We start from the raw sequence: 14,965 nt of genomic DNA, 5'->3' as shown, positions 1-14,965 counted from the left end.
GTGGCCGCCGTAGCTGAATGGCTTGGTGCGTGACTACCATTAGGAATTCACAAAGAGAACGTAAGTTCGAGTCTCGGTGAAACACCAAAATGAAGAAAACGTTTTTTCTAATAACGGTCGCCCCTCGGCAGGAATGGCAAACCTCCGAGTGAATTTCTGCCATGAAAAAACTCCTCATAAAAATATCTGCCATTCGGAGTCGGCTTGAAACTATAGGTCCCTCCGTTTGCGAAACAACACCACGCCAAACGCCGCAAATAGGAGGAAGAGCTCGGCCAAACACCCGGAAAGGGTGTACGCGCCAATTATATATATACATATATATAATAGAAAAAGTGACTGTATGCATAATTTGTATGTGTGAATCAAACTATAACTTACAAAAAAACCGAAAACAATTAAATTTTACAAAATTAAAAAAAAAAATTCTTCTAAAAAATCTTATATTTTTTTACGATTAGCAACTTATTCATTTCGGTTTTAGCTACTTTTTACTTTCAACAATTGGCGTATTTTTATACTTTCTATCGTCATTGCCATAACTTCCGATAAATAATGTACTTTTTTCTATGTATTTTATGCAGAATGCGAAACTGATTGGAACGATGCCGAAAAAATCGTTGCATAGAAATTGACCCGCCCTAATTCATATATGTATATATATTTTTATTCTTTTCTTTTTTTTTTTTGTTTTTGTTTTTGGATATCCTTTGCTCGCAGCAAATTTCAATAATCCATGCGCAAGCAGCCGAATAATGGAATTCCTCATACAAAGAAAAAAGGTATACTGCCCTTAAAATGATCATGGGCTTTTGTATTTTTGATAATGGCTTGAAATGGCCAGCTACATGTGTTGCTTGAATTGCTATAGTTTTTGAAAAAAGGTCTTTAGTTACTTTTTATATTTAATTTTTTATTTTTTGGCTCTCCTTTGCTCTGCATGAATTGATGGATTATGTATGGGCATTTGCGTCGAAAATGTGCCTGCCGCCGAGTCTGACAATGCGGCCGCAATCCAATTGTACTCCATACGAGACTCAATATACGAGTACATACACATACAGTATATGTTTGTCAGTATTGCCTTTATTCTCCACGAGGGTCAGCTGGTGAGCGTCCATTAGTTGAACATACTTAGCTAGAGCGCCCATTTGCATTTTAGGGTACAAAATATGCGTTTTTAGTTTTAAAGGAAAGGTACAGTAGGCGTACAATAATCAAATCAATAAATCAAAATAAATAGATTTTATAAATGTGATACTTCCATAAATGGGTGCAATAAAAGGTGGAAAAAGTACAGTGATCTCTAGTAATTTCAAATTATTAGTACTTTGCATTTTAACCAAAAAAAGTTTTTGGCTTTAAACAGTTTCGGCTTTTACTTATATAATTCATATAAGTTTTTTACATTAAATTCTTATTAATATGTCTCTTTATGATGCTACTTTGATTGATTAATAGCTTAAATATTTCAATAAAGACTATTAAACTTGGCCTTGACTGCTAGTAAATGATAATATTTTTAAAACTTTTTTGCTCCAAAAACTACAGCATAGCAACTTTCTGCTTTCCAAGCTCTAAGAAAACATTAAAGGTGGCGTCTAAGTTTCTAAAAGCAGAAGAAACACAGCCACATATATTTTTTTAATTTTTTCAACTTTCAAACCATTTCTGCGCCCCGTAAGGAAATTTGTTTTGAACTGTCTTAAACAATTTCAGCCTTTATCAGCCTTTGGCATAAAAACCAACCTAAACCAGAACAACAAACACCAATACAGTTGTCTTCACGCTTTTGAAAACAAATTGCACCTGAACAAAATTAGGGTATATGAGCACGCAACAACAAACATGAATCTAGCAACCTTAATAGCATTTTTAGTGCATATATTTTCTGCGTTTTTTATTACCAGTTAGCAAGCGCTTGCTTTCTTCCCTCCCTCACTTCCTCACTTACTTATGTAGGACAAGTGGTAAAAAAGAATTAATAAAACTTCATAAATACACCTAAATTGTACCCCGTCGTAGCTTAGTCACACTGCCTAGCTGCGGTTAACAGCCACTTTTTCACCCTCGATCTGTACACTTCAATGCAAACACTATAATTTTTCAATTAGAATTTCAAATGGTTGCTGTCACTCCCCACCATTTCGCCAGCACTCAGTCATTTGCTCGTTTATTTGACATTTAATTGAATGATTTTCTTTTCAGTGAAGAGCCAGCAGTTATATTTTGTTCGCTATTAAAAAACCAACAAAAAAAAAAAGAAACAACAACAACAAATACTGTTTTAATAACATTTACTTGCTACTTCATTAGAAATGAATTCAGAAAAAATGCTTTTGGGGCGTTTGATATACCTACACTTAAGGCACTTTAGCACATTGCAAGCAGTTGTTATTATTGTCTTGCATGCTCTGCTGACCAGCAACTAAGTAATAGCGAATGCATTAGCGCTTGGTGCTTGTGTCCTTTTTTTCGATGTATCCTTTTATTATTGTTTAGTGCTGTTGTGAAAGTATCTTTAGGATAGCTGCTACCATTTGTGTTGCCAATAAAATTGACGACTCATGCACGCTCACAATTGTGCGATGAGCAGTGAGAAACTGACAATACGCACTCAGCTCAAAGCCGCAAACATATTCATACGTATGTATGTATATACACATACATGCATTTTATACATTTTGACCGTTTTTATGGAGTCTCAATTGAACTGACTTTTGTGCAAGTCATAAAAGTCCTACGAACAGTTGGCAACACTAAAACGCTGCTGCTGCTGCTACACATTCAGGTTGTTTACTTTTATGACACTAACACGCATTCATCTGCTTGCCTGCGTGTGCGCAATACACAGCCTGTCCATTTCAACTTTCGGCCAACAAACAGCTCACCTGGACATTTGAGTGCGCTTACAAGTTGTTAGCAAACACTTGAGCAAAGGTGTTAAGTTCTTAATAAAAATGTGCACTTTTACTGCTGCCGGTGCTGTCAGTGCTGCTGCTGCTGCTGCTACAATAAATTTCTTGTTAATGTTGCTTTTGTTTTCCTTATTGCACTACCACAAGATTCGCTTAACTCCTCCTCAGTGGCTGCTCCTTAGTACTCTGGAGTTTAAGGTGTTTTTTTCCACATAACTATCTCTTGGCTGTTATCATTTTCGTTGTTAGCACTCGTACACACTCTGTGCCTTTGTGGTTTTATTGTTTGTTGTATGTCGTCTTACGGGCTTTACTCATACATATGCACATACATACACACCCAAATAAGTGTTTTCGTACAATACACTTGATTCTATAATTGCCTTTTATGTATAAAACACTTATGAATTCACTCAATCGGCTGGTGAATGTATGGTAAAATAATGGGGAAGAATGTGCCAAAGGAAGTACGTATTTCCTTTTTTTATGGATCATTATATCCCGCCTTTATGAGTTTTGTTGGAATTTATGTTCCTGTTTAATTTTTCTTTCGATTTCTTATAGCGCATCACACTTCGGTAGGTGTGAATTACACATTAGTGCAATGTTTTTTAGCGCCTCTGGGAGCCTTTTCAAGCAGAAGCTGGTGTACAAGAAACAGGTGAATAAAATTTCGCACCTGAATACTAATTGACAGCATAACAATAAGTGATATTAGCAAATTTGGAAGCAGTAAAATTTGAAGCACGAGTTTGAGAAAAGTGTAGTAAATAAAAAAAAATATCGCTAACTGGACTACGAGTGACAGTTATGCCAAAAAACTAACTGAAAGTTACCATTAAGGCTCAAATGGACAATTTGAAAGGCTATCAGCTGTATTTACGAAGTGAAAGGGTTTTTAAGGCAAGAGCGCATTTTCTCTTTCATATATTTGGTTAGCTAGCTATAAACCGTTTTTCGCAATAAAGCAAGTCCAAGCATTTCTTACACAAAAGTAATAATATCCTAATCACTTTATATAAGTCTAAAACAGCTTTCAGGTCTACTTTTTGTCTCACTTTATTTATATGAGCTTAAAAAAGCTTTCATTTCATAGTGAAAGCTGTCAAAATCAGCTTGTAGACTGACTTTTACATTTGTGCTTGGACGTTCTTTATGCGCTTTCATTTCATGGTGAAAGCTAAGAAATTCAGTTTGTGGTCTGACTTTCACTTCTTATCTCACTTTCTTGAGTTTAAAAAGTTTTCATTTCATGGTGAAAGCTGTGAAATTCAGTTTTAAAAAGCTTTCATTTCATAGTGAATAGCTGTGAAATTCAGCTTGTAGTCTGACGTCTATTTTTTATCTCACATTCTTTATATGCGCTTAAAAGGCTTTCATTTAATAGTGGAGTCAGCTTGGATGTCGTTAAATATAAGCCCGAAAGAATACGGCGACAAGGGGAAAGCGATGTTGGAATTTCATATCGTTGAGATTTTACTTCAGCTTTCAGGTTTATTAATCCTTTAAGAAGACGACACTTCTGTCAAGTCTTTCTTCTCTCATTGCCTCTATTTAAGAATAGAAAAGTGTTAATTTTTGAGATTCCGTTATCAATTACACACATGTCTGCAATTTTGCATCCCTTCCTAAGACTGTAAATTCACAATCAAGTGTCAACTTAAATACCATTCTCATTCTAAAAAAAGTTTCATTTCCCTCATTGTGGCAGGTCAGTTATTAACACCACTATTGCTACTATCATCAACTTCGCAACAGCTGAGTGACTCACTCACTCGCTCTACACACATTAATTAGTAATCCACAACAGCTTATGACGGATACAAATTGTGTATTTGATAAGCAAAACTGGACAAATACACATACGCACAGAGCGTCGGACGGAGGGAGAGAATTATGAATGGCAAAAACACTGACTTTCATATTCTTTTTTAATATTGATCAACTACTTGTATGAACGGACTGTTGAACATTTTTGCAATACGAATACGCACTGTGCATAACAGGAATGACCGACAGACAATGCGACAAGTGACGCGGGTATTTATGTTGCTGTCAAAAAGATGACATATTACAATATGACAACTTGTCACAAAAACAGACAGGCGTGCAATGTGCACTAGGGTCAATACGGGGATAGAGCTGAGCTTGATTGCAATATGCCAGTAATACAAATTAACACTTGCAGGCAAGTGACAGGAGGCGAGAGAGAGAGAGCCCGATGGAGAAAACGAGAGCGATTTAGGAAGAACGAGCGAACAGCAGATGAATGCTCGATTAATAAGAGGCATTAAATGCAAATACGTATGGATAAGTGCCATGCAAGAAATATGTGTATATTTGTAGATTTTGTATATTTTGTATATTTTGCGTGAAGAAAAGCTGACTGTGGCAAAAAACTGTCATATTTTATATGATTGGTCGCATGCAGATCAACGATTCGAGTTCATTCAATGCATTTTTTTCCTATCTACTCCTTGCAGCCGTCAAACATTTGCATACAGTATTCTGCATTCGTTCGTTCGTTAGCCTTATTGCATTCATTCATAAATTCATAAATATTGCAAATTGCTAGTTATTGCAGTAGGCACAAGAAACCAACAGGAAGAGACAACCGGCGCATATGCATACATACCATACATATTTACGTATGTATGTGTGCATGTAAATACATACATATATTTTTTAAGAATGCGCAAATATTTGCGCCTATTAAATAAAAGAGGCTGTTTGACAGGCTTTGCCACAAGAAAAAGCTTTACAAAAAACAGCTGGAGGAGATCATTTGAATTCAACGAAGAACGGTCAACGTTCAAGCTGACCAACAACGCCACAATGTCATGAATGGAAGCATTTAAATAGATACGCACTCGAATACATTTTATAAGAGTACAGTGGTGTGTAATAAAGTGCAGTGGCATGACCAAATAAGGCGCTTACGATAAATATAAAAACAAAAAACGAACGAACGCCAACAAAAATGCAGACGCTCATCTCATCGCTGCCGCTGCTGCTGCTGCTACAGTAGCGCGTGCAGCCATTAAATGGCACGCCAAGTCAGCAGACAAACAATATTTGCTGCACGCATGTCAACGTTAGCCTCCCAGCCAGCCTGCTGCATGTATGCTCAACATACGCATTAGTACAATGCACCGGCGCTGCCGCAGCTGAATCGCCCAGCAACCGCTAACCACGTAACGCATACACGCAATGCAACGCGCATGCAAGCCCAGCTAAGAGGCAGGTTTGGCCGGGGCTATTGCTAAGCTGCCGTTAAGGTTTGCTGGCTGACTGGCTACCTGGCTGGCTAGTTGGCTGGTTGGCTGGCATGAAAACCTTGCACTCTTGGCTTGTGTGTCCCCATTTTATGGCCGCTAAAGTGTGTTTTGTATCTCCGCAAAAGCGGAGCGGCGTAGTGTAGTCTGAGTTCATGTATGCTTGCGCAAGCTTGCCATGTTGCTGCTCAGCTTTTACGATAACGCTAACAATGCGGAATGTTGCCGAGATCTGCACAGTGCTTGCTGCTACTTTGCTGTCGGATGGCATGGCAATAAGGATTAAGACAACTGGCTGCAGCATAGCCGCTATCTCTAACTTAACTTCACATGCAGCTAGCAGCTAGACCAGTGGATGCAGAAGAAGTTTACAGCTTTAATGAGTGGTTAGTTATTTTTATGGTAGTCGCTAAACGGAAATCAGTTATGCAGCAAAAAAGGGGAGAAAGAGAGTGGCGAAAAAGTAAAAATCAGCTAACAAAACACAAATAGACTGGTAAACGGTAAAGTAATCGCGGCATAACTGAATGTAAAATGCTAATATCTGCTGCACTACGCACCCGGGTTTGGCAGAACGATGATGGAGTGCGCGCGCTGATTAAGGAGAGCGCCACATCTACCAGCACTGAATGCAGCTGAGTAGTGAGTAAATAACATACATACATACATACAAACATCTACTTTTTTATAAGTTAGCACGCAATGTGCACATTAAATTTTTGTAATTGCTTGCATTTACACCTTGAGCAACAAATGCAATCATATTATACAAAAAAAAAAAACAAAAAACAACAAAATAATACACGAATGGATACGACGCACGCCAGTTTTTGCAGTGCGAATTGACGCAAAATTTCATATAAAAGTGGGCGCAATACATTCGAACTGCAGATTAGCCTTTTTTGCATTTTTTTTTTGTTTTTTAATTTTACTTCCACAAATAAAGTGTTCCTCTTCATGAAGTGCCCACCAAGTATTTTTGCTTCACTGCTGTCACATAGAAAGCAATTGCTCAAGCTTCTCTTCTCCAACTGGCCGCTCGAAAATCGAAAAGTAAATTAATCCTATATTTGCCACAAACAAGGCGGAACGCGTGAAAACGTCCCTCTAACCACACTGCTAACAGTTGCTAATACAGCAACAACAATCCAACTAAGCACTTAAGTAACCAACTAACCCCTAATAAATTTTGGGTTTTAATCAGCGCTTATACCACCTACCACATGCATATACACATATATGCACATGTATATGACACGCTCAGGCGAGCGAGCAATTTCAGGAACCCCTAATTTAACAATTTACGCTCGAACAACGCCCTCAAATAAAAAGGATCGTTGAGAGAAAAAAGTGACGCACGCGTGCACAAAAACCACACACCGATCACAGAAATTGAAAAGGTGAGTCGAGTAAAAGGTTTGCTAATTTTTTTCAATGAACTTTCAAATTTCTTTATTTCCTTGCCGAGTGCAGAGTGACTTCAAAGTAGGCGCGGAAGGGAAGAGTAATAAAAATGAATAAAAAAATTAATTTATTTCATGGTTATTTTAACTAAAAGACAAGAAAGCTGATGGCAGGGAAAAATAAAAAACAGCGACTGAGAGCAAAACATCACTTAATTGAAGCAGAAATAAAAAATTTAGATGATTTTTTTTTTGAGACCATAAAGAGAAGTTTTAGGTCACACATGTGAAAAAAGTCCAAGAAAAAAATGAAATTCTTCTTCTTTCCTCTCAGTTGTACTTACTCATAGATCGCATCCTTATCACGTTTATGCACTTCGGGTATTGCGCCCATCAAGTGATTAGCAACCGGTGATACATGACTAGGTGTACCATGGCCACCAGCGCCAGTGTGGTAGCCATGCATGCCAACTGTTGCCGCCGCCGCAGCAGCGTGTGTCATGTGCGGTGAATGATGCGTGGGGAGGCCTTGTAATCCGGGCGGCCGATGTCCGACATGTGGATCGTACATGGCAGCTGCTGCAGCACCCGAGTCCATACCATAGCCATGCAGGCCATCGTCATACTGTGTGTGAGAGAAGAGGAAGAAGTGCCGAAAAATTTATTAACAATTTGAAATATGAAAAGAAACAGAATAATGCAATTTGAACAGAAATTAGTAACAATTAATTTATTTGCCATAAATGTAATACGTTCTAGAAGTAAAATAAAAATTATGGGTAATAAATAATTTTTTGGTTGCCATTCCACGAGCAGCTGCTTTTGTCGACACATTTGCCTTTTACAATGCGATTTTCAGCTACTTACATACTTGCAAATACAGATGTGGGCATACATATGTACATATAAATAAAGTATTGAAATTTTAAATATTTATTTTTTCTTTTGACTTGTCTTTAGGTTATTAACACTTTGCACCAAATGCAGAAAAAATACCAAACAAGTAATTATTTCATTAGTACTTTTTTCCAATGTGTCTTTTCCACATTTGGTGAGGCTGTTAATGCTTTTTTTTTGTTTTGTTTTTAACAGTAAATATAATTGTTGCCGTTGTCATTTTACTTACAGTCATATTTGCAAATGTATGACTTTTTGGCTGCGTCATTGTTAGCGTTAAAATTGCTGTTAATTAAAATTAATTGCAAAATAATCTCAGTTATTTTAATTGGCAGTCGGCTATAAGCCAAAGCCGTGAGTGAGTCTAACGTGCAATATTCGTAAGTTTCCTTTTTTTTTAGCATCTCAAAGTCGAACTCAGCACGGATGCGTCGAACTGCAAAAATACTTCAATCACTGCTTGCCGTTGTGACTTAGAGCTTTGTAGAGCGAGTCTGAACATTTTGCAGTGATTTGCGTTGCAAAGAGAGGAGGTGAGGTGAGGGAGAGAGTATGCAGAAACAAGTTGTCAGCTATAATCACATTTTTTTTTTTTTATAAATGCAAAATTAGATGTTTTGATGAATTACAGGTTTCAAATACGAAATGACTTTCGCGGAGTTTATGCATTTATTATATACACATATTATATTTTTCAGAGTGTTGCCAGACAAAATAATGTATTGATATTTATTCCTGCACTTTGCATATCTACCTATTCTATTTTATTTTATCTGCAAGTCTGTTGCCATAAAATAGTTTGATAAATATTTTATGGCGCATTTAATAGCTCAATAATGTCAAGCGCAGCGGCTCATTAACACCGTCGCCCGACACACACATGCATACATATGTAGACGTCGCGTACATAGTTAGTGTGCTGCGTCGAGGCTATTAAATAGCCGTAAATCACTTGGACTTACTGCGTAAGCGACTTACAGCAAAGCAAAAAATGTCAAAAGAAAAAATCTACCCAACTTACGAGACTAGTTGACGGAAGTGCCTGCGCCCTTTAAAGTGGGATAAAAAGCTTTCGTGGATGTGCACACATATGTAAAGGGTGTTTTTTTTAAGAACTTAAGAACTGATAATAGAAAATGATAATACAAGGCAGAAATATTGTTGGAATTCATTCTTTTATCATAATCTGGTAGATCATTTCATCGCATTTATATTTTGAATATGACATCCGACATATATCCGCCGCGGCTATGAGTTGCATGGTACATTCGATACGTCCAAGTTTTGACTACTTGTTCCAATAAATCTGAATGAACCCAATCAGCAAAAATGCGACGCAAATGTTAGTCATTTGCCTGCAATTCTTGCACGAGCTGTATTTTTTAGGCGCGTAAGCCAAGATCTTTACGTAAAATGTTCCACTTAGGGGAAGAAGAAAGGCCCACAAGTTGAGAAGGACGACGAAACGACTTTTCGGCGTCTTCTTCAACATTTCGCTCCATGAACTTCGTGAACAGATTTTTTTTTTTTTTTTTCAAAATAAATTTCCACAATTCTGAGGCGTTGTTCTGGAATTAAACGATTCATGTTGAGTTGCGAAACCTTACTGAACAGAAATGTCTACACAGTTTGCCATTCTCTGCTGTTAAGCCATACTTATCGATAGTTCTCATGCAGCTAAAAAAAACACCCGATATATATGTTTGAGGTTCTTATGCTGGATACGCGCGTGTTTGCAGATCTCCTCGCGTTCCTACTACGTATGCACGTCAAGTGACAGTCCAGTTTAGAGGTTGTCAAGCAGCTCTTTTTTTACCTATAGATTTTGTTTTTTGCCTGCTGATGCCGCGCTAAATTCACAGCAACAGCTGACACAAAAACTCATTTCGAATGCTCCAAAAAACAAAAAACAAAAACATGCAAAATACACGCGAAAATATTTCCAAATTTATTCCCACCGAAGCGACACACACACACACACACAAGTATACGTGGATATGTTTGTATGCAAGTGTGTTGCCCAAAAACCGCTTTCATTATGTGAGAATATTGACATTGTTGCGCTCATGTTGTTGTTGGACGCTTTTATTGCGCTGCTGACAACAACTTCAACGCTTGACCTTGTAAATCTCACTCAAAACACCAGACAACTTTTTTTCCCTTCTTTATTAAACAATCAACAATCACTTGACGAAACGCCAACGCACGGCAAGAATAAAGATGAACTTGCCAACCACTAAAACAACAAGTACACACACAAACACACACAAACAAAGAAAAGTACAATTAACTATAGCTACAATAACAACAAAAACATTCACGTGGCTATTGCACGCATTTTGCATACGAAATTGACACCTTCAGCGTCAGCATCAAGCCCGCTCCGGAGTTACTTGGATAAAAATGGATGTGAAAAAAGTTTCGCATATAAGAGTATTGTATGAAGAAGTGCTCCAATGTAAGTAAATGTGACGCGCCACTTACACTAAAAAAAAAGTAATGAAATTATATCGCCTTTTCAAGATCTGCAGTGTTAAAACTTTTGTAAGACATTAAAAAATTTAACGCCACGCTCACCTGACGTGCTAACACGCACAAACACACGCACGGGAATACAAAGAGTCACACACAAGAAAACAATCGTGCATAAGCCTCAAATGTCGCTATGCGATATTCACCGAAAATATAGTCGGGTGGGTGGTGGCTGTTTAGCGCGCACGAGGGGAATGTTCGCATTCAACAAGTTTTCCTCTTGAAGATGGTTGATGTTTTTGGTTTTTTTATAATTTTTCTTCCCTACACTCTTCTGCTCTTACCTTTTACTGATTTGATATAAAGCAAAAGTTGAGGACACTCTGCTGACGCTAACTGAAGCTTGTGAATCGTCAAAGATTTTTATCACATTTCTCTTTGACACTCCACATACAAGCTACCCGACGACTGTGGTGTATTTAACACTGCATATTTTATGCTCGAATTGTTGTTGCCTTCTTATTATTATTTTTTTTTTCTTTCATCGAGCAACATTTTAATAAGCGACAATTGAACGAGGCCAAACTGTGCTGTGGGAAGCTGCGTTTCTCTGAGTTTATCAGGGGCACAAAATCGCAGAAAGGCTAACAGTCAGGTTGACTGAAATGAGCAATTGACAGTTGGTGTAAATGTCAAGTTGACAAGGGGAAAAAGAGCGATTCACTATTGTGCGAGTATTGCATAGGCTTGCTGTGGTGGAGCGTGAGGATGCTGCGTACACAGGTACACTCGTATCAGATCAGACAAACGAAAGAGGCGAACAAGTGCATGCTTATCGGCATTCTCATCAGGCTCATCAGCAACGTCAATGGCAACATTGACAGAGCCATCAGCTATCAGCTTTCAGCCACTAAACCAAAATGCATAAAATGAGATTAAATGATTGTTGTGCGTTTTATTGTCGGGGGAGGCCAAATGAGTTGATGAAGAAGTGGCCCTACGCATAGAACTGGTTGTGCTTAGTAGTAAATATAAAAAATAAGAAGTAGCAGAGCTGGTTATGTTTAGGATTAAATGACAGGTGGCGTAAAAATAAATATCCAACTACGTTTTTGAATAATTCGTTTACTTAATAAAATAAAATATTTGGAAAGGTGACAATCTTTATTTTGACCTTAACGCACTCTATTTGTCGTCTGTTTGCAAACGGCAGCTGCCCACTTCATATGCTTGACGCACGACGCCATTTGCAACAATTATAAATCTTCCTATAGGGTGAATAATTTTGCGCCACCTGGTATATATGAAATATGTGATCTTTCGTGGTATGTTTAGTATTTTGAGTTTTCGAAAAGGGCTGGAAAATATTGGTCGACCAAATTAAGCAAAATCGTTGTGCGAGGTGTAACTACAGCCTTGTACAAAATAATACTAGCAGCCGACTTATCAAGTCTTAACAATTTTTTTGTTTGCAACTGGTTTTTTTCGTTTTACTTTGGTTTTTATAAAAGTATAGTGCATTCTATATATAACTTAAGGCTGCCGGCTTTGATCAATATTAAAAAAAAAAATTAATATATAAAATTCCAAAAAAATTCATCACAATTTCCAAATTTTTATTCTGAATTGCTAGAAGAAACCTGGGTATGCAGTTTTATAACCCATTCAATTCAAGTATAAAAAAGAGTAAGTTTTGGTGGCACAAAATACTCGTTGAGTTTTGACCATTTTTTATTTCGCTGCAGTGTTGAACTTTGTCACCCACATAAAGGACTTCCGTACATTTCCTTTATATAGAACTAAATTCGCAACATCGGTGCTAAATAACAGCAGCAAGTGCAGTCAAGTCCTTCGTTACTTGATTTTTGTCATGAACCCTGCCAAGCGCACGCAGCTCGCCGTTCCGCCGTATGCTGTAATCGTCCACGCTTCTGCGGCATACAGTAGGACTCATTAAGTTGGATTTTTGCCATCAATACGCACAACGAACAAAGTTGTGGGAGAACTCAAAGATGTCCGGGCTCTTTTTTATTATAATTTGTAGGCATTTAGGAAATTAAGATTTACAAAATAAGAATTGATTAGTGAAAATAAAATTTTCACATAACGAAACTTTGTGAATAAATCGCAACTAGCAAAAGTCCACCACACCAGCCAGATAACACCTGCGCGCGCTTACAACAACGTCGAGTTGATGCGCGCAAACCTTGAGCCATAACAAAAGCCAAACTAAACTACGGGGGCAAAGGCTTGCCACAAATCGCACAGTACTCACATGCATATAAACACATGCACATACAAAACTCTATGCAACAACTAGCGCGCAACGACGACGACGACGAAGCATTTGCTGCTTGAGACAATTTTTCGTTACGAAAAGCAGTAAGCTTGTTTGTGTGCCTGTTTGCTTTTACGCCTGCGCGCCAAAGTAGCGCACACAAAAAGCACAATAGCAACCAACGGGGGCACAGCAAATAGCCATATATATATGTATGTATATATATTTTTGTTGTTGTTGTATATCGTCTTACATTCAACTGCTTCTTAGCCGCGCAAAATTTACTGCTATTGTTGTTTAAAAATCGAGTTTAAGAAATAAGATAAAATGTCCTCCAACGTGGCACATACGTACACACACAAACACGCACACATTCACCTACACATGTGGTTAGTTTTTTGTACTGTGATGCATATGTATGTATGTATATTTGTATGAATTGTGCTGGAAGTTTCAGCTCCACAAAGTTCGTCGCAGCAACTGTCAGCGGCCAACAGGCCGACAAGTCAAGCCCGTCTAGTAGGCCAGTTGAGTCCCAGGCTGGCGCAGTGCAGTTGCCAATCCACATTTTTTTCTGTTCCCGCCGTCCTGTTATTGTTGCTTATTGCGCTTGTTGTGCAGCTTATTGCGCTTCGTTGCTGATTTTTGTGGGTTAAAAGCTTTTTTTTGTTTTTTGTTGATTTGTCGATTCAATTCATTGCTGCGCGTTCTTTCTTCGTTTTTTTTTTTTGTTTTGTTATTTTTCGCTAGATTGCATTTGTTGTGTGGCATTTGTCATACTTTAAAGCGGCGATGGTGGCGAATGTTGCCAATGTTAAGTTGCAAGCAGCCAGCAATAGTCAGCAAGTTGCAAGCCGTTCTTCCAGCTGATCAGTTGGGGTAACTAGTGTGGGACTATTTGCCGGCCGCCTGCTGCCTGCCTCGCAGTGTCAGCTGCTGATCGCTTTAGTTGGCTTTATTGTATTTGTAGTTATATTTGTTTTTGCTCTGCTTTTTGCAGCTTTTAGCATTTTAGCGTTTTAGATACATTTTCGCAGATATTCGTAGCATAGCAAGTAGTTAAACTATAAAGTTGTTATGCTAATTTGTAGTGTGCAGACATTGAACTCGCTGTGCTTTTTTTCTGGTTGTTTTTGTTATTTGTTTTTTCCTTTTCTTACCAGCTAACTACGCTGACTAATCTTTGTATTTGTTGTTCATTTATTTTATTTGTATCTCTGTTTTTTTTTTTTGCAAAACTTTTTCCTATTCGCTGCCGCATGTGACCATGACGGCTTACTGTGTGAAAAGTTGTTTGTTCGTTCGTAAAGGAAGCAGGAAGTAATTTAGCGTAAGAGCGCAAATTTGAGCGAAGAAGAAGAAGCAGAAATCAGAGACAGAATTGTTTCGAGATTAAAACAGAAAACAAAAAAAAAAAAAACAGGTGAATTGCACTTTGAATTAATTTAGCTTGTAATTGTTTTGAATACTTTATAGTGCTGTGCAGTGGGGGGTGTGTGATTATTTGCGCGTGGAACTGGAACGTGAATGCAAATTGCAATAGCTGGAGTGATGGATCGTTGGTTCAACGGAAAGTACTAACTTTTATCATAGGAACTACAGAAATGTGAGTATCTATACTCGCATTCGATAATTTAGAAAATGTAAAACTGTTCCGAAAATAATAAATTTAAAATAGAAATAAAAATCCTGACAGCCTCTTTAGGCAGTTTTACTGACTTG

General features: G+C 37.8%; 1 protein-coding gene across 2 annotated transcripts in view; it reads right to left on the bottom strand.

Moving 5' to 3' along the window:
• The window catches only part of LOC128854887 (homeobox protein homothorax), a 120,506-nt gene that overhangs the window by 69,425 nt on the left and 36,116 nt on the right, over window positions 1–14,965 (bottom strand). For both annotated transcript variants that reach the window (XM_054089343.1, XM_054089342.1), the window contains exon 2: window positions 7,941–8,221. In XM_054089343.1, the coding sequence (XP_053945318.1) occupies window positions 7,941–8,221 (281 nt within the window). The remainder of the gene's footprint in view (window positions 1–7,940; window positions 8,222–14,965) is intronic.

This window comes from Anastrepha ludens, chromosome 2 (assembly GCF_028408465.1).
Source record: "Anastrepha ludens isolate Willacy chromosome 2, idAnaLude1.1, whole genome shotgun sequence".
Lineage (NCBI taxonomy): Eukaryota > Metazoa > Arthropoda > Insecta > Diptera > Tephritidae > Anastrepha > Anastrepha ludens.
This window is presented reverse-complemented; position numbering and strand designations above follow the sequence as displayed.